General features: G+C 33.6%; 1 protein-coding gene across 2 annotated transcripts in view; it reads left to right on the top strand.

The window, feature by feature from the left end:
• Positions 1–26,560, top strand: part of Washc3 (WASH complex subunit 3) — a 43,634-nt gene extending 17,074 nt beyond the window's left edge. The window contains exons 6-7 of one of the 2 annotated variants that reach the window (XM_076855026.1): positions 15,523–15,587; positions 26,309–26,560. In XM_076855026.1, coding sequence (XP_076711141.1) covers positions 15,523–15,587; positions 26,309–26,393 — 150 coding nt within the window. In that variant the 3' untranslated portion in view covers positions 26,394–26,560. The remainder of the gene's footprint in view (positions 1–15,522; positions 15,588–26,308) is intronic. The other variant, XM_076855025.1, reaches the window with a different exon arrangement.
• Positions 26,561–27,717: the final 1,157 nt, after the last annotated feature.

Genomic DNA, 27,717 nt, shown 5'->3' with positions numbered 1-27,717 from the left:
GTATTTATCCTAAAGAATTAAAGTCACATACTATAGTGATACATATGCATATCCATGTTTATAATAGCACAGTTCACAATACCCAAACCTAGATGTCCATCAATAGAGGAATAAATAGAAAAAAATGTGTAAATATGCACAATGTAATTTTATTCATCCATAAAGAAGTATGAAATTGTCATTTGCAGGGAAATGGATGAAACTTGAAACCATTATGTTAAGTGAAATAAGCCAGACTCAGAAGGTCAAGGGTCATATGTTTTCTCTCAAGTGGAAGCTTAGAGAGGAAAAAGGAAAAGAAAGGTGGGATGGGTGGGGAATCTCATGAAAATCAAAGGGAGATCAATAGAGGAAAGTGTCCAAGAGGTGGAGAAGAGGTAGGGATGAAGTGCTGGGGAGTGATAATTGGTCAAATTTATATTGCTATGTTGTGTACATATGAGTATATAGCAACAAATTCCATCATTATGTCCAACTATAATGCACCAATAAAAATGTGTAAAGAAAAAAATGTGTATCAACAAAAAAGTAAAAACTCATTTTTCTAATCATATGGCTTTATCATTCCACTAGGAATAAAAGCCAAAGTCATTTACAGGCCTAGGAGATAGGTTTTCCTACCATTTAGCCTACCCTTTACCTTACTTTTTAAATTTTGAAAATTCTTTTTAGATATACATGACAGTAGAGAGTATATTTTGACATATTATACCTATGTGGAATACAACTTCCCATTCTTATGGTTGTATGCAATGTGGAGTTATACTGGTCATGTATTCATATGTGAACATAGGAAAATTACGTCTGATTTATTCTACTGTCTTTCTTATTTCCATCCCTCTTCCCTTCATTCCCCTTTGTCTAATCCAAAGAACTTCTATTCTTCACCCCTCCCCCCTTATTGTGTGTTGGCATCTACATATCAGAGAAAACATTCGGCCTTTGGTTTGGGGAGATTGTGTTATTTCACTTAGTATCATATTCTCCAGTTTTATCCATTTACCAACAAATGCCATAATTTCCTTTTTATGGTTGAATAATATTCCATATCCTTTACCTTTCTGATTTCATATCCTCACTCTGTTCTAGCCTTCCTGGCCTCCTTAATGATCCTTGAATAAATAAATGGGCATTCTCCTACCTGGGTGCCTTTGTATCAGCTGTTTTCTCTGCTGGAAACACTTTTCCCCAAATATCATTATTATTTGCCCTTCCTTCAATTCTTTATTCAAATATTACCTTCTAAGTGAGGTCTTAGTTGGCCATCATACTTCAAATTACACTGTCTTCTGGTCCTATTCCCTTTACACCTTCCCTGATATGGTTTTCAGAATGAGAAACTTCTAAAATACATGTTCCTGGGCTCTGCTCTTAGATTTTCTGGAGTTGTAACATGGATCTAGACCATATGCAAAAGAAAAAGATCATCTGAGTAAAACATGCTTAAAAATATTTTAAACTGTATAAATACCATTAAATTTTTTATTTAAAAACATTTAAGAAAATTTTAGTTTTATTAAAAACAAACTCTCTCTAGTGGTACTTGAAAACTCTGTCCTTTTGGCTAGTATTCTTGAGTCTGAGTGGGGAATCAATTTTATCTGCCTTAGACTTTTCCTGTTTTTAGCCAGATTTTCCTATTTTAAGCTCTTTGCCTCCCTCCAGCCTTTGGTCAGGGTATTTTTATACCCTAAACATTTTAGGGTTCTGGAGTTACTACTTCTTCACCGTGTCTCCTTGTGCAGGTACGTGGACTCAGCCTTCATCTGCTATGCCAGGTCATCATTCTTCTGTCTGCTTTTACTTTTTATACATTTGGTTCATATATACCTCTTAATCATTCAAGTTGGAGGTTGTGTTCTATTTCTAAGTGTTTGGGGCTGATTATCAAGGAGAATGGGGGAAGCAATATCTTTACACTGCCATCCTAAAACTGGAAGTTCATCCAAGTTAAATTTAATTTTATTGTTTTTAGTTTATTGTGCCAACCTGTATCCCAGAATCTTATTACCCAACTTTTTATTTCCTAGTGCTCCCTGTCCTGAATTCCATTGTTCAATCAGACAAAACCACAAATCTTTCCCCATGTAAGCAACTCTATGCTTTTCCATCTCTGAATCTAGTTTTCCCTTCTCTTGATTATTACATGTCCACATTTTACTCAGCTAACATGTTATGATGAATACTTCTATGAAATCATCCCAGATTCAGAACCCACCCACATAAAGAGAACCATATTGACCTGTCCAACCACTGGTTCTATATTCATTAAGGTATTTGTTACTTTAGGTTTTTTCTATAATTATTTTTGCATATTTTAATCTCCCCAGTCAAAATAAGAACCCTAAGAGGAAGAACATTGTCTTGATTAATCTTTTTTAGCCAGAAAGGAACTCCATAAGTATGTTTCAGTGGATTATGTAGTCTTACATACCAACTCTCCTTCCAGGCTTTGTGTCACCTGAAAGAGTATAAATATATTTTTTATTCAAGTTATTGATTTTAAATGTTTTATAGGACCAAACCAAGAATAGAGCAAGTAGATGTCTCCCTTAAAGTTAACATGAATCTGCTAATCATTATTCTTTGGGTTATGATTATTAAGCAACATATAAATACACTGTTTCTCCTGTTTCTTAAGTGTATCATGAATGACTTGTCAAAACCAAAACTGGAAAAACAGATGACAATACCACTTGCTTTAACCTCACAGAAGTGGAGTCTAATTAGAGATTCATAATGCTGGGCGTGGTGGTGCATGCCTATAATTGTAGGAGCTCTAGAGGCTGAAGCAGGAGGATCACAAATTCAAAACCAACCTCAGCAATTTAGCAAGGCCCTAAGCAACCCTGTCTCTAAATTAAAAAAAAAAAAAAAAAGACTTGAAAAAGACTGGAGATGTGGCTCAGTGGTTCCCCCCTGGGTTCAATCCCTGATATCAAGAGAGAGAGAGAGAGAGAGAGACCCATTATAATCCATACCATTGACTCATTCCATGTTTCCCCATTCACATAGAAGAATCTAAATAGTCTTTTGTGTCTATACTCCAGGATGGTGGTATACCTTCTAACCAGTTGTTTCTTATGCCAAGTTGGTTCAAGTTCTTGAGTGTGACGAAGAACAAACAGTAATCAGAGAGTTATAAAGATAAACAAATTTGACTGCTGGCCCTAAGAAGGAATCTAACTCCAGATCATTCTAGAGAGTATCATCTTTACAAATTGCCTTGTCATTAGTGAAAAGTGTTTTGCTTTCCCTGAAATATTGCAGAGTTCATTGAAATTCCCAATTTTTCTCAACTTCAGAAAGTGACCAATATTTCTCTTTCATATCTACTACTTAAAATTTAGTTTAAGGGGGCAGAGGTTGTAGCGCAGGGATAGAGTGCTTGCCTAGCATGCATAAGACACTGGGTTTGATCCTCAGCACCACATAAAAAAATAAATAAATAAAATAAACATATTGTGTCCATTTACAACTTTTTTTCTGTTTTTTTATTGGTTATTCAACACATTACAAAACTCTTGACATATCATTTTTCATAAATTCGATTCAAGTGGGTTATGAACTCCCATTTTTACCCCAAATATAGATTGCAGAATCACATCCATTATACATCCACATTTTTACATAATGCCATATTAGTAACTGTTGTATTCTGCTACCTTTCCTATCCTCTACTATCCCCCCTCCCCTCCCCTCCCATCTTCTCTCTTTACCCTATCTGTTGTAATTTAATTCTTTCTCTTGTTTTTTTTCCCTTCCCCCTCAAATTCTCTTATATGTAATTTTGTATATCAGTGAGGGTCTCCTTCCATTTCCATGCAATTTCCCTTTTCTCTCCCTTTCCCTCCCACCTCATGTCTCTGTTTAAAGTTGATCTTTTCCTCCTGCTCTTCCTCCCTGCTCTGTTCTTAGTTGTTCTCTTTATATCAAAGAAGACATTTGGCATTTGTTTTTTAGGGATTGGCTAGCTTTACAACTTTAAAAAATTTTTTACAACTTTAAAAAATATTTTTTAAAAATTTTAATTAGTTGTTACTGTAGAAAAAGACATATCAGAATAGTGAGTTCTATCTTGTTTATTGATATGATTTTGAGTAATTATTTCCCATTGTATATATTATCATAGGTTATTGAAGCTGAGTTTTAGAAGCCTTCTTTGCAGTTGTTAGAAAATTGTATTATCAAAAAGAAGGGCAGCTTGGTCTCAAAAAACAGAACCTGTCTTTAAGGAAAAATTAACTTATTTATACTAACAATATAAAAATCTATTCCTGAGACCCTAAAAATCATCATCTCTGTAGCATCAAAAAGGAATTAGCAGTGCTAAAGGTTTGTTACCTCCAAGGGACACTACTATGATTAATTTCTTTTTTGGTGCCTAATTTATATTCTTTTCATTTAAAAATATGAGTTTCTCCTTAAGTATATCTATAATTCTATCTGTACTGCTTCTTATCTTTTTCCAAAGGGTAATATTCTTCCACTTATTTGCATCTTGGTACCACCTAGCCCTTCAACAATCTTGTAATCTTTTCCACATCCTTCCTGAATTATTCTGTAGAACCATTTCATCCTCTTGAATAACAGAGTACAAAAGTATATCTCAAGCCCTTTGAGCTTTTTCTCTAATATAAAAGGCTTATGCAGATCATCTAGGTGTAGTGGTCATTGACTATAGATAGAAAGACATGGAAAGTTCTTCAGATTACAAAGACTTTTTTTTTTTTTAATGTTTAGGTTTCCTCCTTATATCAGGATGAACTAGAATCTTTGGGGGCTTTCTCCTCAAGCATCCGTGAAAATTTTCTCGTCCTTGGTTCTGGCTTCCTCCTAAAATGTCTTGTTTTCATAGTTGTTTTACCTCACTTATCCTTATAAATCTATTTTGGAGTCTAATAATTTAAACCATTCAATTAATATAAGCCCCTTTAATTTTCACTTGCCTAACAAGTACCAATTCATAGAGCAATAAGCAATACTTTGCTTTTTGGTCTCCATGCCTTTTTGTTGTTGTTGTTGTTGCACCTGGATTACTGCCCTTTGTGAGACATAAGAATGATGACAGTTCCAGAAAGTAGTTGTCTGGGAGACAGTTTGAATGCCTAGGAGTGTACTTAAATCTTTACTCTGTACTTCTGAAATGCAATATGCTATAGTTTCTGTGCTTTATCATTCTTTGTATGACCATGCTCAGTTCATGTCACCTTTCAAGGCCTTAGTTTCCTTACACATATGAACTCTGAAGTTCCTTCTATATTCATGGTCTATTAATTGATCCTCAGATTTGGATCTTGTTATTAATGAAAGTTCCTGGAACACCTGCTGGCATTTTCTGATTTTTTTTTCCTTTTTAAGCAAGTTTTACACAAGATTTTTCACTGAGTAATACTGTTGTGTTCCAAATGTGGCAGATAATTGATTCTGATTTAATGTTTGTTGTCATAATAGTGCAGCACAAGCCTTTACTAAATTACATATTGCTTTTATAACTTAACTGGAATTGTGTACATAGATCACTTTTCCAACAATTCTCCCCTTTTTACTGGCAGAGCTTGGTGAATCCTTTGCCAGTAATAAATTGTGCATTGGGAAAGTCCAACTTCCACATTAAGAAGCTAATGACTTGTATTTTTTGAAATCATATTTGCCAAACCGGTCTCTTCGGACACTTAGACTTTTTTAAAGCTCTATTTTCTTTGGCTTGCTTAAAATGTGAATTGAATAATCTCTTTGGTTCTGGTGGTTCTGATGCATCTGTTGTCAGCAGTGGATATTGGCCTGAGGAAATGTGCTTCCATTACCTAAGGACACAGAGGCTCCAAATGATTATTAAAGATGTTCATCAAGAAGTTATGCACCTTGGAACCGGTGAAACAATAATCAAGCATGAAGTAGAGTGCTCTTTAGATATCAAGGAAGATGTAATTACTGTAAGAGTAAAGTCTTTTTAATTTTTTTTTATTATGACTAGAATATGACTTTTATGGCTTAGAAAACTCCAAAGTAGGTTCCTTGTCATCAATCAATGTATAGTCAAAAGGAGGAGCTACTGGTTCATATGTAATCATAACTGTGACAAATACTGTTACAGATTGAGTTTAACAACTATGTTATTTCTTTTTTCGTTTTCAGCAATGTTATGTGTATGTAATAATATGTGTTTCATTTCTTTTATAATGCCTGAAGTTTATGAATCAACGCCAAGGTCAGTGCTTTTCTAATACATGAGGATTTGGAGACTTGAAGATGAAAGTATATATCAAATGACTTGATTTTCTATACATATGAATGTAGATAAAGATGCAAATGAACATTTGTCTGTTTAATAATTTCATTAGCTTACTTTGAAAATTGAAAAGAAAATTTTGTTCTTTCCATCAACTAAATGGTTCACCAGGTCTATTTGACTTTAAGTGAAAAAAGACACAAAGCTTAGCAGAACGGTAAGAATAGTTAACTGTGAGTTGGCATAAATGAAACTCCAGTAACCTCCAAAAGTTATCCCTCCTTCCTCTGTATTCTGTTTTATATTAAGTGCAAGAAAGTTTAGGTAAAGCTTTCCCGTAAGTAGAAAACTCTATAGTTAGCCATCTGCAGTGTTACCTATGCTTTTGCCATGGCCTGCCTATCCAGAAAAACTAGAATCAAGAGAACATTTTGACAAAGAACCATAAAAATTAGTTATTCTCTGCTGCAGTCAGTGAACTGTACTCTACAGAAACCATGTGTGAAGAATTATTATACCAGTTTTACAAATCATGATTTTTAAAATCATTTTGGCTACCTTTTTAATCCTCTGCATGTTGCCTTGAAAGTTAGGGAGCCCAGAACAGGTCACAGTCTCAACAAATTTAATCTTAGGTTTAATTTAAATCATTTATTTGTCCTTTTATGTATCTGCTTATTCTTTTAAAAAAATTATTATAAGTGTTTGTTAACAATAAACAATTATACTGATTTTAAGTTCAGATTTTAAATTCTTGCTTTTTTCTTGTATGTGATAATAATAGAAGATGGTAGAAAGTACTTACCATATAGTTATTTGGCAGGTATACTAAATGATGTTGTCCATATTTATTAGGTAATATCATATGTGCTTCCAAAACTACTTTTTTACTATAACTATTTTTGTTTATGGTGCCTAAAGTCTCTGGAAAATACATTTTGAATTGTGAACCGTAGTATATATTTGAACAATAGTCATCTATTGACAAACTGGTGTTCTTACACAAATGCTAGTCTCTGTTAGAACTATAGATGGATATTTGGCTACTGTACACTTAAGCTCTTTGGTGTTTTATTGTTGTTGTTGTTGTTTGCACTATATAATTAAAAATTAACTTTAGTGAGAAATAATTTTAAAGGAGAGTAAATAAAACACAAGAAGAAATTAAAATGTAAAATAATCTTTAAAAAATAACTGATGAGGTGGGGCTGGGGCTGGGGCTGGGGCTCAGTGGCAGAGCACTTGCCTACCCATGTGTGAGGCACTGGATTCAATCGTTAGCATCACATACAAAAATAAATAAAAATAAAGGCATGATGCCCATCTACAAAAAATAAATAAGTAAAAATTTTAAAAAATTAAAAAAAACTGATAAGATAATAAATTTAGGATACTAAATTTGTCAAAGCACGTTTTCTTTAGTATAAAAGTGTGTTTGATGAGAATGTATTTCTTCAGGAACTTGTTCTCCATATCATAATTTTGTATCACTGGTATTATAGTAAAATAATTTAGATAATAGAATAAATCAGATATAACTTTCCTATGTTCATATATGAATACATGAGCAGTGTAACTCCACATCATGTCCAATCACAAGAATGGGAAGTTATACTCCATTTATATATGGTATGTCAAAACACATTGTACTGTCATGCATAACTAAAAATCAACAAAAAAAATAATTTAGGTAATGTGTAGGATGGCTTTTCTTCAGTACTTCTTTTAAGCCAAAATGTTTTGTTTATAATTTTAGTTTTATTTTTCTAGTTTTCTATAAAATTACTTCATCTGCCTTAAATTCACCATAATGTTATACATTTGTTCCTCACAAAAAAAAATAAATAAAGACACAGAGTACAAGCAAGCAAACACATAAGAGGAAACTTGTAGAAGATTAGCTTATGATAGTTTTAAATTACACAGGAAGTCCTTTAAATTGCACATAAACTGGTAACAAATGAACAGTACTGGCAGAAAAATATTTTTACGTTGGATTCCATATCTTTCATTCCAAATCATTTAAACAAATCTTTGGAAGTTGTGACAAAAGGAACAGCACTCTACTATTAAACTTCCTAAGGAGGCTCCTGAGGATATGCAGTAGCTAGCAGTTGTTATGCTTGCTGAAATGTGTGGTATAGTTTTTAAACTCTAATCCAAAATTTATTTTTTAGCTATTCATCTTTGATTTCTCAGTGCCTTTCTCTCCTTTACCACTGAACATCTGTCAGAAATAAGAAGGAAAGAAATCTTACATAAAATTAGTCCAAATTGGTGAGGAAGAAATAATAACCATTTAAATATAAGTAGTCACTTTCTTAGATTTTATTTTTTTATTTATTGAGCATAAATGTGTAGGATTTATTCAAGTGAGAAGAAAAGAGAACAGAGTTCCCTGCAAGAGTAAGAGGGGACCCCCATAGGCATTGCCCTTCTTAGGTTTACTCTTATTAGAAGTATCAAGCTTTTCACCTTTACTATTAATTTTTTTTTCCGTCTAAGATTTTGGCTAATTAATGAGGGAGAAAGAAAGAGTAAACACTATAATAAGGAAGCAGGCTTACCTCAGGAGAGAGAAATGCCTAAGGGGTTTCAGAGGCCTTGAGCTTGAGGAAGGCATTTTTAGTACCATATCCCCCCAACTCAGGCTTGCTTGCTTGCTTTCTTTCTTTCTTTCTTTATTTTTTGCAATTCTGATGATTGAACTTAGGACACTCTACCACAGAACCACATGCCCCAGCCCTTTTTATTTTTTATCAAGATAAGGTCTCACTTAGTCAATGAGGCTGGACTCTAACTTGTCATCCTCCTGCCTCAGCCTCCCCAATTACTAGATTTATAGGTGTATGCTACTGCTCTCAGCTTAATACCACATTCTGACAAGGATCTCAAATGGTGTAAGCATTCATAAGGGAGTGGGCATTCCTGGGCAATTAGTATTTTTAGACCTATGTATAATTTGCTCAAATTTTTCATAATACAGAACAGTATTCCAAATTTTCTTTTCTTTTTTCTAGCCCAAGTTCACAAATGATTTTTATTTAGTTATTTGGTTAGACCATGAGATATTGACATTCTAATCAGACTCTGGCCCTTAATTGTGGTTCTGTAGCCATGTTGAATGAATGCCTAATCCTGACCATCTTTCATTAAATACTCCTAAGGACATTGTGTGAGAGAATCATCATACACCTATTTAAACACATTGTCACTGATGGACAATTAATTCAGAAATGAATGTTCTGTTATTTAAATCACATAAACAACTTTATATAAAATCGGTTACTAAGAATTCTTTGTAGTTTTATTGCAGTGTTTAGTAATGTAACAGTGGTCCACTTTCTGCTTTGAGAATAGCCCTTGCCATTCTGCCACTGCAACTTATTTTTAAAAGGGTATATTTCTCTCTCTTCCTTTCTTCCTCCTGCTGCCTAGTCTCTCTGCTTCTCTAATCTCACAGGAAACAGGATTACCTTTCTTCCCCATCCAAGGCAGAGTTAACTGTCCTTGAGCACACCCACCACTGGAGCAAAGTAATTGAGACTTGGGGATGGCACCAGAAGATCTCAAAAAAAAAAAAAAATGACTGTCTCCCAAATTAACAAGTGAATTACAACTTGGACTGAGAACATGGGGAATGTAGCCTTTGAATCACCTCTTTAAAAACCCCCTGTTCCCCTTGATAGGCAGAATCATAGGTTCCGGGACAGGAGTACCCTGTGTTTCTCTTTTGCTAGCAAAGCAATAAAAAAAAAACTTTTTTGTTTTCTTTTTTTCAAACCAAAACCCTGTCCTCCTCTATTGGTTTGGCATCAGGGACAAGGACCAAGCTTTCAGTGACCAGTAATGTTTTCAAAAACTGAACAGGAGACCTAACTTATAACACTTAATTTGAGTAGCAAATTCCATAATGATTTCCATAAATATTCTTTTTGAATTTTTTATTTCTAGAAAGTATAATAAAATTTAGAAAATTCTAATATTCAATTCATGTTTTAGTAAGCAAATGTCATTTGCACAAAATGAGGTATATATTTATGATGGAGTGCTATCATTAATTAGTGCATCAAAGCAAATCTTTACATTTTAGATATTGTTTTTGCATTATAAGGGGGAAGAAAATGGGTCTTTCACAACCTCGAATACTGTTAAATCAACAAATACTTGAGCATATGTAAATTTAAAGAAAATCCAATCAAAATACTCTATGTACTTTTTTTGATCATTAAGACCTGATGTTTATCATGTTACAATATATTGGTAGGAGGTAAATTAATCACATGGAAAGAATTTTTGCAGCTTTATTTGGAATTGTCTCATAATAACAGATTCCTGACTTTTTGAAATAATTTTCTTAAAGTTTTTTCTTTATAGTTCCTTATCCCTAAAAGGTACAGACATCTTTCTAAAATGTATTTATTTTATGAATAAAGAATAGTAATTGCCTTACCAATTTTCTGGGGTTCTGATCATGACCAGTATGTGTTAATTTTTTAATTGCAGTATTAGGGATTAAACCTGGGTACACTGTACACTGAGCTACATCCCAGCCCTTTTTATGTATTTACTTATTCACTTATTGAGATAGCGTCTTGCTAAGTTGCTGAAGCTGACCTCAAACTTAAAGTACTCCTGCCTCAGCCTTCATAGTTGCTGGGATTACAGGTGTGTACCACTGGGCCATCTTCATTTTCATCCATTTTTTCACATAAGTTGTTCCTTCATCTTAAAGAAATATGATGGCAGTCAGAAAGTATTTCTATTACAAACTCATTTTTTGAGATAATCCTTAAAAAGAGAATAGTTTATTTTTAGTTTTCATTATGTATAGTACTAGTCAATATTTGTGAGCCTTTTATTGACCTTTTATTGAAGTTCAACCCTTGATAACAACAGTATCAGAGTATAACATTTTCTAGATTCATACAAGTCTTTAGAGATAAAACTTCACTTTTGTTAGGGAGCTATATTCATGTTATAATGATGAAGAGATTTGTTTAAATTGATATTTTATGCCTTCCTTGAAAGTTTACAGATGGAGAAAGATTACGTATGTGCTTTCTTTTGTGTTATGTTTTTTTAGGAAACAGTTATCTATCTGAAAAAATTGTCCTAAATATAATACCCTACAAAAGTATTTCATTAAATGCAGCCTATTTTAAAAATAGCACTATTGAAAGTCAAAAGGCAAAGATATGGTTGAGTGCATTTCACTAAATTAAAGTAAAAGGAACGTGATTGAAGAACATCCTGCCTTTTCCTAGCCAATAGCATCTTTTCAAATTCCTGCTCTTTCCTTCTTCCTGAAAAATAAAAAACATTTTGTCCACCTATCAATTCAGTACATCTTTTTTATTGTTGTTCTAGGTAGAAAAAGAAACTTCATATTTTCCCTCTTTTCTAACTGAATTGTTGTGATTCAAACTCATAAAATGAGAGGAAAAGCTAAAATACAAAGAACATTTTTTATTAAAAAAAAACAAAGTCATTTATATCTGTTAAACTTAATAGTAACTTTCCTTTCTTCTAATCTAAAACTTCATGAAAATTTCAACATGGTTTATAAAGAGACTTAGTAGCTTGACTTTCATTAACCCAGCAACAAATATATATAAATATTGGCAGGGCTTTAAACCTCCAGACAGTTTTTGTGATATAAGAAACTAGTATTTAACCATTAGTGCTGCCATCATAATTTCATTAGTGTGGCTTCTTTATACACTTTCTCCAGTGACGCAAATACAGACGTGATTTTTTGGAACATCAGACTTATGGCTGCTTTCTCTCTTCTTCATTACTTATGTTGGACAAACTGCCATTATCTCTTGCCAAAAAAAAATCCCACAGTTCAGTAGACTTTAGTTTTGAGGTCTCTCATGTCCTCCTTAGACCACCAGTAGCTTTGTCTCTTGGTGATTAGAAATTGGACACTTCTTTTTGATGTTTAACAAACCAGACTCTGTTACTTGATGTCTAAGGAAGAATATAGAAAAACAACCAATTTTCTAAGCAACATCACTGGAAACATTACAGCAAATCCCTTTGGAATGCATCCTTTGGAACCCAGGTCAAATTATTCTTTTTTATCATGTTTTGTGAGATTTGTACAAAAGTGTGGTAATATGTCTCTCATAGGATAAAATATTAGAAGTCATATATATTTTCTTTTACCTATATAGAAATGATGAAGACTTCTTGAATTTTGGGTTTATCTATACTCTTGTACTGTAACCAGTTCCAAGAAGCTAAGATTAGAATATGGATATCCTTTTACTGTGACCAATTCCATGAAACTAATGTTAAGATAAATCTAATTCTACTAATGTTAAACTATGTTAAGATAATTCTAATTCTACTAATTTCACTAACATCACTATTCTCTATTACTCTCTGCCACTATCTCCCCTCTCCTCCACCTCATACATACTTTCTTTGCTATATTTCAGGAATTTCTTTTTCAACCTCATTTCTTTTCCCTTCGGTTTTCTCAGCTTTGTAACTTATTTGTCTAACCTTTCCAATGATGTCCTCTGGATTATTCTAATTATAATAAATAAATCACAAAATTGGGTTTATAGAAAGCCCGTATACCATCAAACCATAATTAATAGAAGCTGAGAGAACTTTTTTTTAAAGAAGTATGACATTACCTCTTTTTTTCCCCTTTTATCTCCTTAGTACTTTAGTGTTTTTTCTTTTTATGAAATGTTCCAAGATTCTAACTTTCCCTGGTATCCTAAATAGTTGGATGACATTTAATTATCAAGTTAAATTCTTTGTCATTTAAGGAGTTAGCTTTCTCCTCTATTATTAAACTTAAATTAATTTTGTTATTAAGTAAATTTTGTTTTAAATCTAAAGTTAAGTCTTGGTTCTAGGTGATATATTTAAAAATTGGTGCTTGTTTAATCTCTTGCTTATTTTATTCCGAATGTAAAGAGTTTATTCACATCGCATACTGCTAAGCAAAGTAGGCTTTTTCTTTTCTAATCTTCCATTTATCCTTAAAACTTTGTTACTGAAGGTCCAGAGTTTTATCTTCTATCTTCTTTGTCTTCCAAACATAATTCACTTTTCAGAATATCATAAAGTTGTCTTGTGAAACAAGAGTACTTTTAAGGGGTATGGTTTTGAAGAGGATTTGATGTTGATGCTATTTAAATTCTATCCAGTACTTAGAATGCATTTAAGCATCCATTGTTATTTGAATCTTAATAGGTTAAATTTTACTAATTCATAATATAAATTTTACTAATTCATAATATAAAACACAGTAGCTATGAAGATAAATATATAAATGGTTCTTCAGATGGCTGCCTTGCCTTTGCTCTCCCCCTCATGAGAAGATATCTTCTGAGTGACCTGTAATCTTGAAAGAAAGCCTTTGTTTGCCAGCCTCATTTAACCTCACAAACTTTAAGAGAGCACAGGGACTTTTCTTCCTCCTCAGCCCAAATCAACAATTATGGTTCTTCTTATAAATGCCTTTTCTGGACAGTTTAAAGGTAAATAAGAAATTTTTGAAATAAATAAAATTTTCTGATTTAAAACCCAAGGATCATCATTAATGATAATCTGACCTGATTTAGGAAGATCTATAACATTTCTGTAAGAAATATCTGGGGACTAAAATCAATCAACTTGTTATGTGCTTATACAAATATGCCACAATGAAACCCACTACTGTGTAATTACACATTAATAATTTTTTTGAAAACAAGAAATATATTTGTATTGAATTCATAATATAGTTGGCTTCCATGTTTCTACATGTGCTTGTCTGGACTTAAGTCAGATTTTATTTGGAAATGTAAAATTTGCATTTTGGACAAGAGGAGTAACTGTGAGGATATTTACTTGTTCTTTAAAAATATTTTAGACAAGCTTATTATGTATGACAAATAAAAATTTGTGTATTTCTAAGTTTTTGTGTTTTTCATTTGAAGCAAACCACTAACCTATCTTCAGGATAATAACTCAAAGATCACCTCAGTGATTCTTTAATTGGTCCTTCAGTAATCTAGCTTGCCCTGAATCTCACATTGCCCATTATGCAGGTCTCTATTATCATTGTGCTGCCACATGATGTTAAACATTGAAGTGAGGGTTGGGATATCAGAATTCTACCACTAACCGTAGAAAATTCACTACTAACCACCTTGTAGGATCCCAGAGGCCAGAAAACACATCAGGGACTTTTAAAAGAAAGCAAAGGAACCTTAGCTGGGCTAGTGCCCAGAAACTTTAGGCACCAGCTCTGAGAAATTGGGTTAAAGCATCAAAGTTCCCAAGGAGCCTCTTCTGTACCTTAAGTTCCAAACTGAATGGCACAGCTGGCTTGTGCATGGGAAGACAGAAGGGAAGAGTTTGCAATAGCAATAGAGCAGTGATTGAGCTTTATCCCATTGGACCCAACTCAACCTCCTCCTTCTGCCATATGGGATAAAGAGACATAAGGACAAGGTCCCCTTCAGTGATCCACCCTACTTCTTGAAGTGATATAATCAAGGCCGTTAATTTTATACATCAGGTTAGTTTCTTTATCTTTGGGAATGGTGTGAAGAGGGGGAGTTGACAGAGGTTTGATTGTGACTTTTTCCCTTAGAGTTTAATCAGGTGAGCTGTAAATAAGTGTGTTTATTCATCAAATCAGATTCCTTTTCCAGTAAATTTGTGTTTATTTCTGTTGTATCCTTTTCTTACTGTTTTGATATTCTTAACCTGAATGATGAAATTCACATTTTCTGAATATTTTTGCAACTTAATACACTTATACAACTGTTATTGCTTTGTGTTTGGAATGGTGTTTGGAATATGTATAATGAAGTACCCAGAGGGTCCTTGAATTCTATTTAACCTATGTTCCTAAAGTGTCCAAATGGAATTGGATCATTTTCTTATTAGAATAATATTAGTATGACTATATTATATTTAAAAAACATTCTGAAATCTTTATTTTTACTTGAAAAGACATTTATTCCTTTATTTAAGTAAGTATTCATTGTATCACTTCAGTTGGTTTTAATCATTTGACCTATCAGTGTTTCTTTCTGTTGGCTACATAAGTGGGGGAATATTATCTCTGCTTTCTATACAGCAGAATTAGTAATGAATAAGCTTACATGTGTACTTTGTTACAAATTATTCAAGTGCACAGACTAACAAAAGCAAATAGGACTATTTTAAATAATGATGCATCTAAAGATCTTATTTTAGATGGCATGTGGAAGCACAATGAAGGAAGCACAGAGGCATTTTTAATGACTGAATTATTATGTTTTGTTTAGGGTGTTCCGGTGATGGCGATAAGAAACAAAATGATATCAGAAGGATTGGATCCAGATCTTCTTGAGTAAGTGGTTCTTCTAATACAGTGCCAAGACACTGTATTTGTCAATTATAATAGAAATATTTTAAGCTCTCTATTTTTTTCGTATATAATGTTTTTCAGTTGAGAAGACCAACTTCCTTCCTTCCTTTTCTGCCATATTAAAAAGAAAGAAAATATTCTCTGCTACTAATACCAGCTTTTTCATGTTTTAGAAGCAGTTTCAATAGATCAACCATGAATCTAGGTATCCAAAAGAGTCAACATTTGATGACAATTATTTATTTTTTTTCTCTCCATCCTTCCTTTTTGGGGGGGGACATGGATGTGGGAGTTATTATCTACCAGCTCTTCATTTAAGACTTCTATGTGTAGGAAATTTATTCTGCTTTTGACCTAGGTTAAGCCAGATTAAGAAATAAGTAGGGCAAAAAGTTACCCTGGGTTTACATTAATGGTTATTATGAAACTAGATACCGATTTGTATGAGTTTTATAAAATATTTTTTTTAGAAATGCTAAAAAAATCATGTCTCAAAATTTGATAATTCATTACTTCCAAGAAAACTGGCTATATAATTTATCCTTGATAAAATACATTTTAATGGATTTTTCAAAACTATTCTGTTTTGTAAGCATCTAGATACTTGTAAAGAGTCTTTTGCAGTTTGGGGTTTTAGTTCAGCCCAATGCTACTCAGGCTTTCCTATAGTACTTAGCAGTATACTTAGGAATTTTTCTTGGCATTCAGCCCATCAAGAAAAGGTATGCATTTTGGAGGTGAAACACCATAAAAATCTTTTTCTCATATTTTGTTTTTCAGAATATGTAATTTAAGGATGTTTTAAGGTCTACAAAACCAGATTTCTAACATGTATCTACATTTGGTGTATTTCCAAGTAGCAAATGGTTCAAGTACCATGGCATGGCTTGGTAATTTGAACTAAAGCATCTCTGGGATATTTGGCATTTGTTCTTGAAATTGTTTAAACAGAAACTGTTTCTGTTTAAAAGCAGATGGGTTGTAACGTGTATTTGCTTATGAATTTGGCTTTAATCCATTTGGTACTTACAGAAATCTATAAATTAAAAATATATTTACCATTGATTGTGACCTCTTCTTTGCTTCTGGAAATATAGAGCAAACCATCTGTAATATCAGAGAGCTAAAATAAGCTTTAAAATGATGATTTAAAATTATTTTCTCAGGAGAAAATGTATTAAATGGAAAACCAGTACCTCACAAGCATCAGCATATCCTGGATAGCCAGTCCCTTTACGGGCTACTGGTTTTATTTCATCCCCTGCCCAAGCCAAAGCTACTTCATAGCCCTTTAGTTCAACCAGCAATTCACATTAACAACTTGAAAATCACCGTAGCTCTTTCTCTCTTTCTTACTCTCTATCAATCACTATGATTTTTCTCATTTTTAGTATCTCTTACATCTGACCACAACTCCATAACCAGAGTTGTTCAGACTCATCATTTCTCACCCGAATTATTATAGCAGCTCCTGATTCGTTTTCCTGTTCTCTTTTAAGCTGTCCACAAAGGCTGAGTGGATCTGTTCATACTTTGTTCTTGCTGCAGATGGCCTGTGACTCTCCACTGCCCTCTAACTAAGCATTGCTACAAATACTTTCACCATCAAGTCCCAGATTCTTTCTCTAGCTATATCTCTTGCTACTCTTCCACCCATGTCTATCTCATGCACCTATCACAAACTACTTGCAGTCATCTGCATGTATCATTTTCCTATTCCCTTTTGGTTTCTTTAAATGTTTTCTTTCTTCTCCGTGGCCTGCCTAATTTGTTACCCTTTAAGAGTCCACTAGGTATCTCTACCTTAAGAAGTCCATAGGTGACTACCAGGAGGAGGATCCCAACCCACCCTTATATTTTACTTTGCAGTTAACATTGTCTTACAGAAAAGCAGCTTCTCAACCACAGCCTGTAGCCTGACTTGTGACCATTACCTCAGAAGTACATGCCATTGGTCACCAGGGGCACTGGTTGGAGTGGGAGTGATTCACTATAACTTATCACCACTACTGGCAAGTCAGTTCCAACTACATTTAGCTAGATATAAGTGGAATCAGCCACCTTGTTAACAGAGGAATTTTGGTGCTTTTGGCATCATGTTTACATAAAAGTTAGGGAGCCTCACTTTGAGAGAGGTGATGAAAGAGAAGAAAATGTGCCATCTGAGAAGAGAGTACACTTTTATTTAGAATCTTAGGTACATAATAAGCCTCATCCAAGAACTTTCAGTAAAGATTGTTCTGTTTCCTTTTAAATTATAAAATACACTTTCTATTTTATGAGCTTTAGGTAGTAAGACAAACTCATAACTATTAGAAGAAATAGCCTATGTCTGTCTGTACTGAGCAAAGAGGAAAACTGAGGTTGATATAGAAATAAATAGTGACCAGTAAATACATTGCTTTGGATTTGTATATATAAAAAATTGGAAGCTAAAAGAATACACTAATTAAGCTGAATATTTGCATGATAAAGAGGAAGAAAGCCTGGCAATTTTTCTAGAAAAGTGTGATTATCAAAGAGTTTTAGAAAGTCTTTAAGGCTGAAGAAAATAGCTTATAATTATTAAATAAGTATTGTTTGTTTGATACTTTTGATTGGTTGTTTAATTATTGTTTAATATCCAGTGAAATGTTGTTATTGAAAATAACAATAGTTCTTCTTTAAGAATTAGTACTTACTATTCGGCTTATAAAAATTAGTTTCAGTGCCATTGAATTGAAAGATATGTGAAAAATACCCTTGTCACCATCCTACTCAGAAGAGTTTAAAGGGAAAGAAAATGGAAAATTTTAATTGGTCTTTGTCCAAAGGTTAATCTGCTTCAGTCTTGCATTCAGAAATACAGAATGGATAAATCATGCTTTAAAAATTCTTTCAATCAATGCCCAGATTTTCTTAAAAAAAAAAAAACAAAAAAAACAACCATTTCTCCCCTATCCTGTTCTGTGTCCCAGAACATTTGCGTCTCAGAGCTAAAGTTACTATTATGACTCTAGGATAAATAGACTAGCCACTGATCTGCTCCATCAGCAAGAAATGGAATTCATGCTGTTTAAAGCTCAGGCTAAGGCAGGCTTTGGAGATGGTCTCTTGCTGAGATTTAGGTTCTTTCCTGGCACACTATGGCTGTATAACCTGGAATTGATTACCTAACCTCTTTGATTGCCTAACCTCTTTCCTTATCAACAAACTGGAAAATAGAAGCATTCACCCCCTAGTAGAATTGTTCAAACTAAGATCAATAATGTTGTAAGCACTTAGCACAAGTTTGGATAAGCAGTAAATGTTCAATAAATGTTAGCTGTGATTTGTGAATGGTTTAATGGAGAACTTTGTAGCAAGTTCTAAACAATGGATTCACCAGGCTTTTGAATCACAACTTGTTTATAATCCTGCAGTTGCTTTGTTTTCAACGAAGACATATTTCACATACACAGAGTATTATCTTTTAAAATTATAGTCTATTTTCTCAAACTGAAAATCTGAATTTTCAACTTTTAGAAAAGAACAGACTTCTGAAATTGAAATTCAACTGGTCACACACAATCTTGGTGGGAGGGTGCAGTGTGCAGCATATTGATTTGGCTAAAGAAAGCATATAATTGAGTTCAAGTTGCTCTGCAGGCTTTGAACAGAACCAGCTCAGTTGGCATTTATCCTGGAGATATCTATTCAAAAGACATTTATACTGTCTTCCCAGATGGTGGAATGACTACTTTTATGGTTGCCAAAAATAAAAGTAACTACCTCAGCCTGCTTATCACTGAGTCAGGAGGGGATTTATTGGAGTTAAACAAAAGGATATTGAAAAGCATGAATTTTTTTTAAGGCCTATCTGGCATATCTAGCAGATTGTCCTGCTCTCTAAGGGAATTCCTTATCTACCAATATTCTTTGTCGGCCTCCTGCTATAAAGTCACCAAATGGACTTAAGTTTGGATTTGAACTGGATGAGAATAGAACAGATCTCAATTCTACAACTTGACAATTCCAAAAATAAGGTTTTTACTGGTTTCATGTATTTTTGTTTATGTTGAACTGGATTTTCTGTTCAATATAATTGTCAGCCCTCAACAATTGACTGGCTTATACTAGCCAAAAAACATAAGACATTTGTTTTTAAAATCAATGTCCAAAAGTTATTATTTGTCTACTGGTTGGAAACTTTGATCACAAGAGAGAGATAATAGCAATAGCAAAGAGGAGTTGTTGAAAAGCATTCTGGGTCTGTTGGTAACTAGCAGACGAGGAAATAAAACTAGCTCCAGGAAGTAAAAGATCCCAAGATCAACAGCAAAAACCCATCTTACCTGGAAGACCTGGCTCTTTTTCTCCTTGATATTTGGCATTTATTTGTCTCCCTAGATGTGGAAGCCTGCTTACCAAAACAAAGAACGGAATATATGTGTCTTGGAACATTCAGAAAGGAACAGTGTCTTTGAGTAAATGTAATGCTGAATAGCTAGTCTCCCTAATGCTCCCTCGCTATTAGGGAGACAAGCTATTATCAAAGTCAAAACTGTTAAATTTTTGACAACCCTAGAGGTTTTTATATGGTAAATAAGTTTAAGAATCTTAGTGTTTTGCTCTTCCCTTAAGACTACCTGTTGCCATTGCATAGAGCTCTGACATAGCACAGTGTCATATGAAATTATAACTTTACATATGAACTGAAAACACATGGACAAATGATTTGAATGATAATTACCACACCCTTTCCCTACCATCTCCTGCTCAGCAGTAGTTTTACTAACACTGTTTTTGGTACTTAATCTGCTTTAAATTCAACTCTTTTTTAAAAATACATTTATTTTATTTATTTATTTTTATGTGGTGTTGAGGATCAAACCCAGCACCTTGCTGAGCCACAACCCCAGCCCAAATTCAACTCTTTTAAATTTAACAAAATGAAAAATATTTGTAAACTCTTCATCTGCATAAATAAAGACTGTTATTTGGTTTTGTGTCCTTAAAAGTGACTGTCTTTAAACACAAATATAAATCTTCCTTCAGTGAAAAAAAAATTATTCAACAATATTTGTGTTTGAGGACTCCCTTCACATTCAGGATTTCAGAAACCAACTTAAACAAAAAGGGAAGTTATTGGCTCATAGCTAAAAAGTCTACGGGTAGAACAGGATGTAGGGCCTCAGAGTCATCAGGGCTGACTAGCTGGAATCTTCTCTTTCCCCCTAATCATACCAGCTTTACTTCGTTGGTGTAATAAAACACGACTCTCCAATCACAGAGCCTTATCTCTGAAACCAGGAAATAGAACCTCCAGCAAGGCTTTAATATTTCTAGTCACTTTTCTATAACACAGTATCTCATTTCTAGAGAGTCATTGCAATTGGCCTTGCATGAGTTATGTGTCCTCTTGCTTTGAATCCCTTATACTCCAAAGAAAGATGCCTGTGATTGGTCAGGCCTGGATTGTATGACTAAAGCAAGAAAGTGGGTAGGGAAAGGGTGAGGGCAGCAGGAATTAGGGAGACGAATGAGTGTCAAAATTAGCATGTGCACAGTGTTATTTGCTAAAATGTACTGATTTGTATATACTTAGTCCTTCCTTCTATCTCTTTCCTTCCTAAATTTTGCCCCCCCCCTTTTTTTTTTGGCACTGGGTATTGAATCCAGGAGCACTCAACCACCAAGCCACATCCCCTTCCCTTTTTTGTATTTTATTTAAAGACAAGGTCTCACTGAGTAACTTAGGGCCTCACTAAGTTGCTGAGGCTGACTTTGAACTTGCAATCCTCCTGCTTCAGCCTCCTGAGCCACTGGGATTATAGGCATGCCCCACTGAGCCCAGCTTGGCTCATTTTTAATTAAGGTCAACCTAGTAATTTCTTTGAAAATACTTAATTTTTAAAAGATAATTTAGACTTAGTAATGAGTTTAAATATAAGCTTTTTAAAAATTTCGGTTTTATTAAAAATTTATTGATAACCCTGATGCTTTAGATTATATAAATACACTTGTTCAAATGTTAACACCAAGGCAGTGTTTTTATGTAATTTTAAAGATGGAGAATTTTTAAAAATATCCAGGATGCATCATGAATGTACTTGTTACTTTATATATTTTTCTCTATATTGCTGATACACTCTTCTTTAGTATTCATTTATATATTTAAAATAGTAAGAAACTATTATAAAGTTCTCATTTCTAGATTTCAGTAGTGAAATATGTTTCCTTTGGATTTGGATTAATAATTGTTGAATTTTAGGCTAGTAGTTTAAAGTAGTAATCTTTTCAAACTGGTCTTAAAACTTCTTCATGAACAACAAGTTAAGATGAAAGATACATATTGCATAGAATCAAGTTAAGAACACAACCGTTCGTAATATAAAGAGCTAAATTTCTGTTTCCCCTGAAAATATGGATATCTAGGCTAAAACCGATGGCATTGCTGTGAGTTTTATTCACATTGTCTAAGACTTTGTAACTTATAAAATGTTTTCCTGTATAACGCCTCATTTGATTTTGTGATTTCTTGAAGTTTTTCTCTTTTTTGTACCCTAAGAGAAGTAGTGTACACTTTTTGTTCTTCTAGTGATTCCAAGTCAAAATAGCATTGTATTTATTTTTAAATGAAAGAGGGCAGACAGTAAGTAACAAGTGTTGGTGAGGATATGAAGACACTGGAATCCTCACTCACTGTTCATGGGACTATAAAATAATGCAGCTGTTATTAACACTACTACGTGTACTTAACAATGAAATACTGATAGGTCCTACAACATTTGTGAACTTTGAAGATATTATGCTTGGTGAAAGAAGCCACATTCAAAGACCAAAAACAGTATAGTGATTTCTCAAAAAATTAAAACCAGAATTACTATATCATCTAGCAATTCTACTTCTAGGTAAAGATCAAAAGCAAGATCTCTGGATAAAGATCACAAGTAAGTTCTCATAGAAATACCTATACACCCATGTTCATAGAAGAATTATTCACAGTTGCCAAAAGGTGGAAGTGTCCACTGACAGATGAGTGGATGAACAGATTGGTATACACATGATGATGAAATATTGAAGGAAATTCTGACACGTGTTAAAATAGGGATGAACCTTTTAGGACACAATGCTAAATAAAATAAGCCAGTCAAAAAGAACAAATATTGGGCTGGGGTTGTGGCTCAGTGGTAGAGTGCTTGCCTAGCATGCATGAGGCACTGGGTTCTATCCTCAGCACCACATAAATGTAAAATAAAGATATTGTGTCCACCTAAAACTTAAGAATAAATATTTTTTTAAAAAAAGAACAAATATTGTTCAATTTCACATTTATAAGGTATTCAAATTCACAGCGATAAAATAATGTTTGTCAGGAGCCAAAGGGAAGTGGGGATATTGTTTGGGCACAGAGATTCAGTTTTGCAAAATCAGATGTCTAGAGATGGATGGTGGTGATGGCTATGCAACTATCTATACTTAACACTGCTGAATATACTTAATACTACTAATTTGTACATCTAAAAATGGTAAAGATGGTAAATGTTATGGTATATGTATCTTACCACAATAAAAATAAGAAGAAGAATGAAGCTAGACAATGTAAATTTTGGTGAGGATATGGAAAAATTGGAAACCTCATTCATTTTACTTGTATGAATGTAAAATGATAAAGACACTGTTACTGTTGAATATAATTGGGAGTTCACTGTAAGGTTAAACAGAGTTGCCCTATGACCCCCCAATTCTACTCCTTTGTGCGTGTGTGTGTGTGTGTGTGTGTGTGTATATATATATATATATAATATATATATATATGAAATGAAAACATATATTCACATTAAAAACTTGTACTCAACTGGTTAATAACAAAAAATAGATAACCCAGAAGTCGTTCAACTGATAATAAATAGCAAAATGTAGTATATATAAGCAATGGAAAAATATTCACTCTATAGAATGATTATGTACTGATAAATGCTATAGTAAAGGTGAACTTTGAAGATACTATGCTAGGTAAAAGAAACCATACACTAATGTTGAATATCGTATGATCTCATTTATATGGAAGTTTCCAGAATAAGAAAGTTCATAAATATAGAAGAAAATATATTACTGTTTTCCAGGATTGGAGGATAAAGGGAAATATAAAATATAGAGTGCTTGCTAATGGATGAAGGCGTCTTTTTGGTGTAATGAAAATGTTTTGTAATTAAGTAGTAGTAATGGTTGCACAGTCTTATGAATATACTAAACACCACTAGCTTGTGTACTTTAAAATGGTGAGTTTTATGATATGTGGATCATAGCTCAATTTTTAAAATATATTAAACTTAAAAATCCCATGGGGCTGGAGTTGTAGCTCAATGCATGCTTATACGTGTGAGGCACTATGTTTGATTCCCAGCCCCACATATAAATAAGCAAATAAAATAAAGGCCCATCAACAACTAAAATAATATTTTTAAAAAAAGAATCCCAAGCTTAATTATGCTATTTCAGTGAAAAACATAAATTTCATTTAACTTCTCCCCATCCTTCACCTTTCTCCTGCCAAATGATCTTTTCTGTTGTTATGCCCCAATATACCTTACATTCTAGCTACCAGATGACTTATAGTTTTCAAATGCAGTATGCCACACCATTCCCATTTTACTGTTTACCCAGAACATCTTCACCTTATCATCTTATCATCTTCAACTTATCCCAACTTTTCTGTTTCTGGCAAACTCTGCTCACACCTCAAAACTCTTTGTAAGCATCTCTACCTCTTTGGAGTTTTCTCTTACCAACCCTAGCAGAATTGATTACTTTTTCTTTTCACACAAACTTAGTTCATCTACACTATGTGACATTAACTTCTTTGCATTTTTGTCTCCCCTACTAAAATATCACCTGTTTCATGGCAGGAACTACCTGTTATTTATTACCCCTGAAGGAATACAGTTCTTAGCAAATAATAGGTGCCTGACAGTGAGAATAATGTAATTATAATAACTGTTTTTAGTACTGTGTTCCAGATGTTATTCAATGTAGTTTACATTTATTAATTTAATCATCACCACAATCCAATCAGTTACTCGAGCACAGATTGCTTAAATAGCTTCCTCAAAGTTGCTCAACAAGTAAGTCGCAAGACTGGGATTTGAACACAGCCAGTCTGACGCAAAAGTGAGTCTGTGTTCTTAACTAGTATGCAGTACAGTATCAAATGTATCTGTAAATGATTGCACACACAATAAATTTAAAATTTTACTCCCTTGTACTTTTACCTTTAAGTAGCATCTGTTTTAAGGAGTTACATAACATTATTTTATTCATTTGAGTTGTCATAGATACTAATATAATCTTGATGCATTTTTGAAGTAATTCCCTCTAGTATTTTTTCCTCTAACAGAGTGGAGATGAAAGAAATCAACCACATAATAAAGACTGATTTACGTGGAAAAGTGTGCCCAATACTCATGCCCACTACTAATAAAGTTGTTTGTTGCTTTTGTGAAGAGTGATGGAGATAATGGTCCTGTGTTAGTATTTTAGCAGATGGAGCATCAGTCAAAACCTGGAAATGTTTTATCAGTTTTAAAAGTGTTACTGTATTTGGTATATGTGGTTGCCTTACAGGTATAACCTAAAATTTTTCAGGAGAGCAAATGAGTTTATATTTGAAGGTAGAGAACAGTGCCATTTCCTTCTGTTAATTAGCATGCCAAACATATCAATTTATGTAAGCCATTATTTTTGATAACTAAAAGTTAACTGGTAGACAATACATTTTCTTATTTTACTACTATTAGTTTTTATTTATTGAGTTTCCTAAGTCTTTAGTAAGAATCAAGAAGCCTGAGGCAGAAATAGTCTGGTGATTTTCATTATTAAGGCATAGTAGTTATATTATTCTTCCTTTTCATCTTAATTTTCCCAAAAGAATACTGCTTTTGCTTAATTTACTTTCTTGATAAGAATGAAAAGAACAATAGTGCTACTGCATTGATTAAATGATTTGTTGGCACAAACACTAGTGGGGCATATCTAAATGACTGCTTTAATAACAACGTTAAAGTTTCACTTTGGTTTCTTATAGCAAAGTTAGTTTAACCATTCTGTCTGCCCAGGGAATCTGTGAAATGGTATTTTTTACCCACTAACATTTTTTATGTTCATTCTCTAGAGTTACAACTTGTAAGTGAAAATATCCAACAAATATTAAGAACCTCATTTTGACCAGGCACTTTTCTTCCCCATAAAATTTCCATACTGCCTACATTTCTTCATGGCCTTTCTTGAACTCTCTTCTGTTTCTAAGTTTCTCCCTGCAACTTTCCTGAACATGAAGACTTTCCTTTCCTCTCCACTTCTAGCTTTCCTTTCTCTGTGCCTCATGTACACTTGAGGTGGCAGGGATTTAGCATTGGTCATGCCAGCTTCTACAGATCAGATCTCTGTCTATAGTTGGGTCTCCATGGTAATGAGAAGCAGAAACTGCTGAAGTAGCACACTATGTAAGGGCTGGCAAGAGAAAATAGAGCCGTGGCCTTACAGGAATAGCACTTAATCCCCATGGAGTGCAGAAGCCAGAGAGAATCATGCTGTTATAGTGCAGGAGGCTCTCTCATTTAAGGACACAGAGTTGGCAGATTTATTAGCCTCCGTAGACTAAGATGAACCTAATTTACAGTTTGTAAGTGCTTCTTTTCAATTGGAAAAAACCTTTAAAAATTGTTTTCCTTCTTCTCTTTCAGAAGGCCAGATGCTCCAGTGCCTGATGGTGAAAGTGAAAGGACTGTAGAAGAAAGTTCAGATAGCGAGTCTTCTTTCAGTGACTAAGCTGAATTTTGATAAAAATTACATATACATGTGTAAGGGTACGTTTACATTCTATGAGAGAGTCTGACTCTCTTCATCATAGAAAACATCAAATAGCCACATATTTACCACCAAGCTTCTTCATGTAAAAAAAAAAAAAATAAAGCATTTATAACCTGCAAGTATGTCTTGTTACCAAAATAAGGGTTCTGAAATCAAAAATAAAATAACCTAAATTGCAACTAGTGTTTTAAAATGAAGGTAAGCTATTCCAGGAATGCAGTGAGCATTATAGAATGAAGTTAATGTGAATATTTTAGCATGGAAAGTTATATACATTTTTATTCTAAAAATTGTTAAAGAAATTTCTGATAGAAGATAATACTGGAATGAAATTGTGACGACTTGAAACTTATATATCATATCTATTATGAATCTGGAACTTATTGATAGTATTTATTAGTATGCACATTACCCCTTGGCCAATAGTTCATATGAGTATGAAAGTGAGATATTTTTATTTATTTTCAAGTAGAAATATTGAAGGTAGTTATAATGTGGTTCAGAGTAAGCAAGCATCATTGTCATCAGCTTCTTTATTGCCTAAACTAGAAAACTTCATTTGCACAAAGTTAAAATGCTCTCACCTCGCCTTGCAAAAAAATTCTTCATAAACAAATATTTTTTGTTTAATATCTAGAAAATCCCCAAAATACTTAGATGAAGAGACATAAATGCATTTGGTTAGTGGTTCTCAACTTAGTCTAGGTCACCTGAAAGTAGAGCCAGAGAAAAGATTTGGATATCTGTAGGTCATTTGTGAGGTGATCTCAGGCAGCATAAATAAGAGAACATGGAGAAGAAGGAGAAAACCGATATGAAGATGTATTGTATTATCAAGGTTACTATTTTGGTCTTGAGTGCTCTAAGACCTCCTAAGAAGCTTATAGAATGCCTCCCAATATTATCCACCTGATAGAACTGCAGACATTTAGTTAGCAGTTTTCATTACCCATTATAGTTGAGAGTTGCTGCCAGGGGCATTAACTTCCCCTACACTTCTGGGCTGGGCTGTTTTTTGGGGGGGAAACAGTATTTCCCAATATTGAAGCAGGACTTGGAATAGTAAGCAGATCAAGATGCTCATGCTTACATTGGCATTTCACTGACAAGAAGGACAAACCTGAGCTTACTTAGAACTATCCAGGGAAACTATGGCTGCTACTAGAAGCAGAATAGAAATAATGTGGAGCAAAAGAGGTGTTTGCTGCTGTCCACTTTTTGACCATTCCATGTTAATTCTACTCTGTCACCGAGACTTCTAGATGATGGCCAGCTGTAGCCT

The sequence above is a fragment of the Callospermophilus lateralis genome, chromosome 4, assembly GCF_048772815.1.
Source record: "Callospermophilus lateralis isolate mCalLat2 chromosome 4, mCalLat2.hap1, whole genome shotgun sequence".
Taxonomy (NCBI): Eukaryota; Metazoa; Chordata; class Mammalia; order Rodentia; family Sciuridae; genus Callospermophilus; species Callospermophilus lateralis.
The sequence above is the reverse complement of the archived record's forward strand: the minus strand, read 5'-3'. Positions and strand labels throughout refer to the sequence as shown.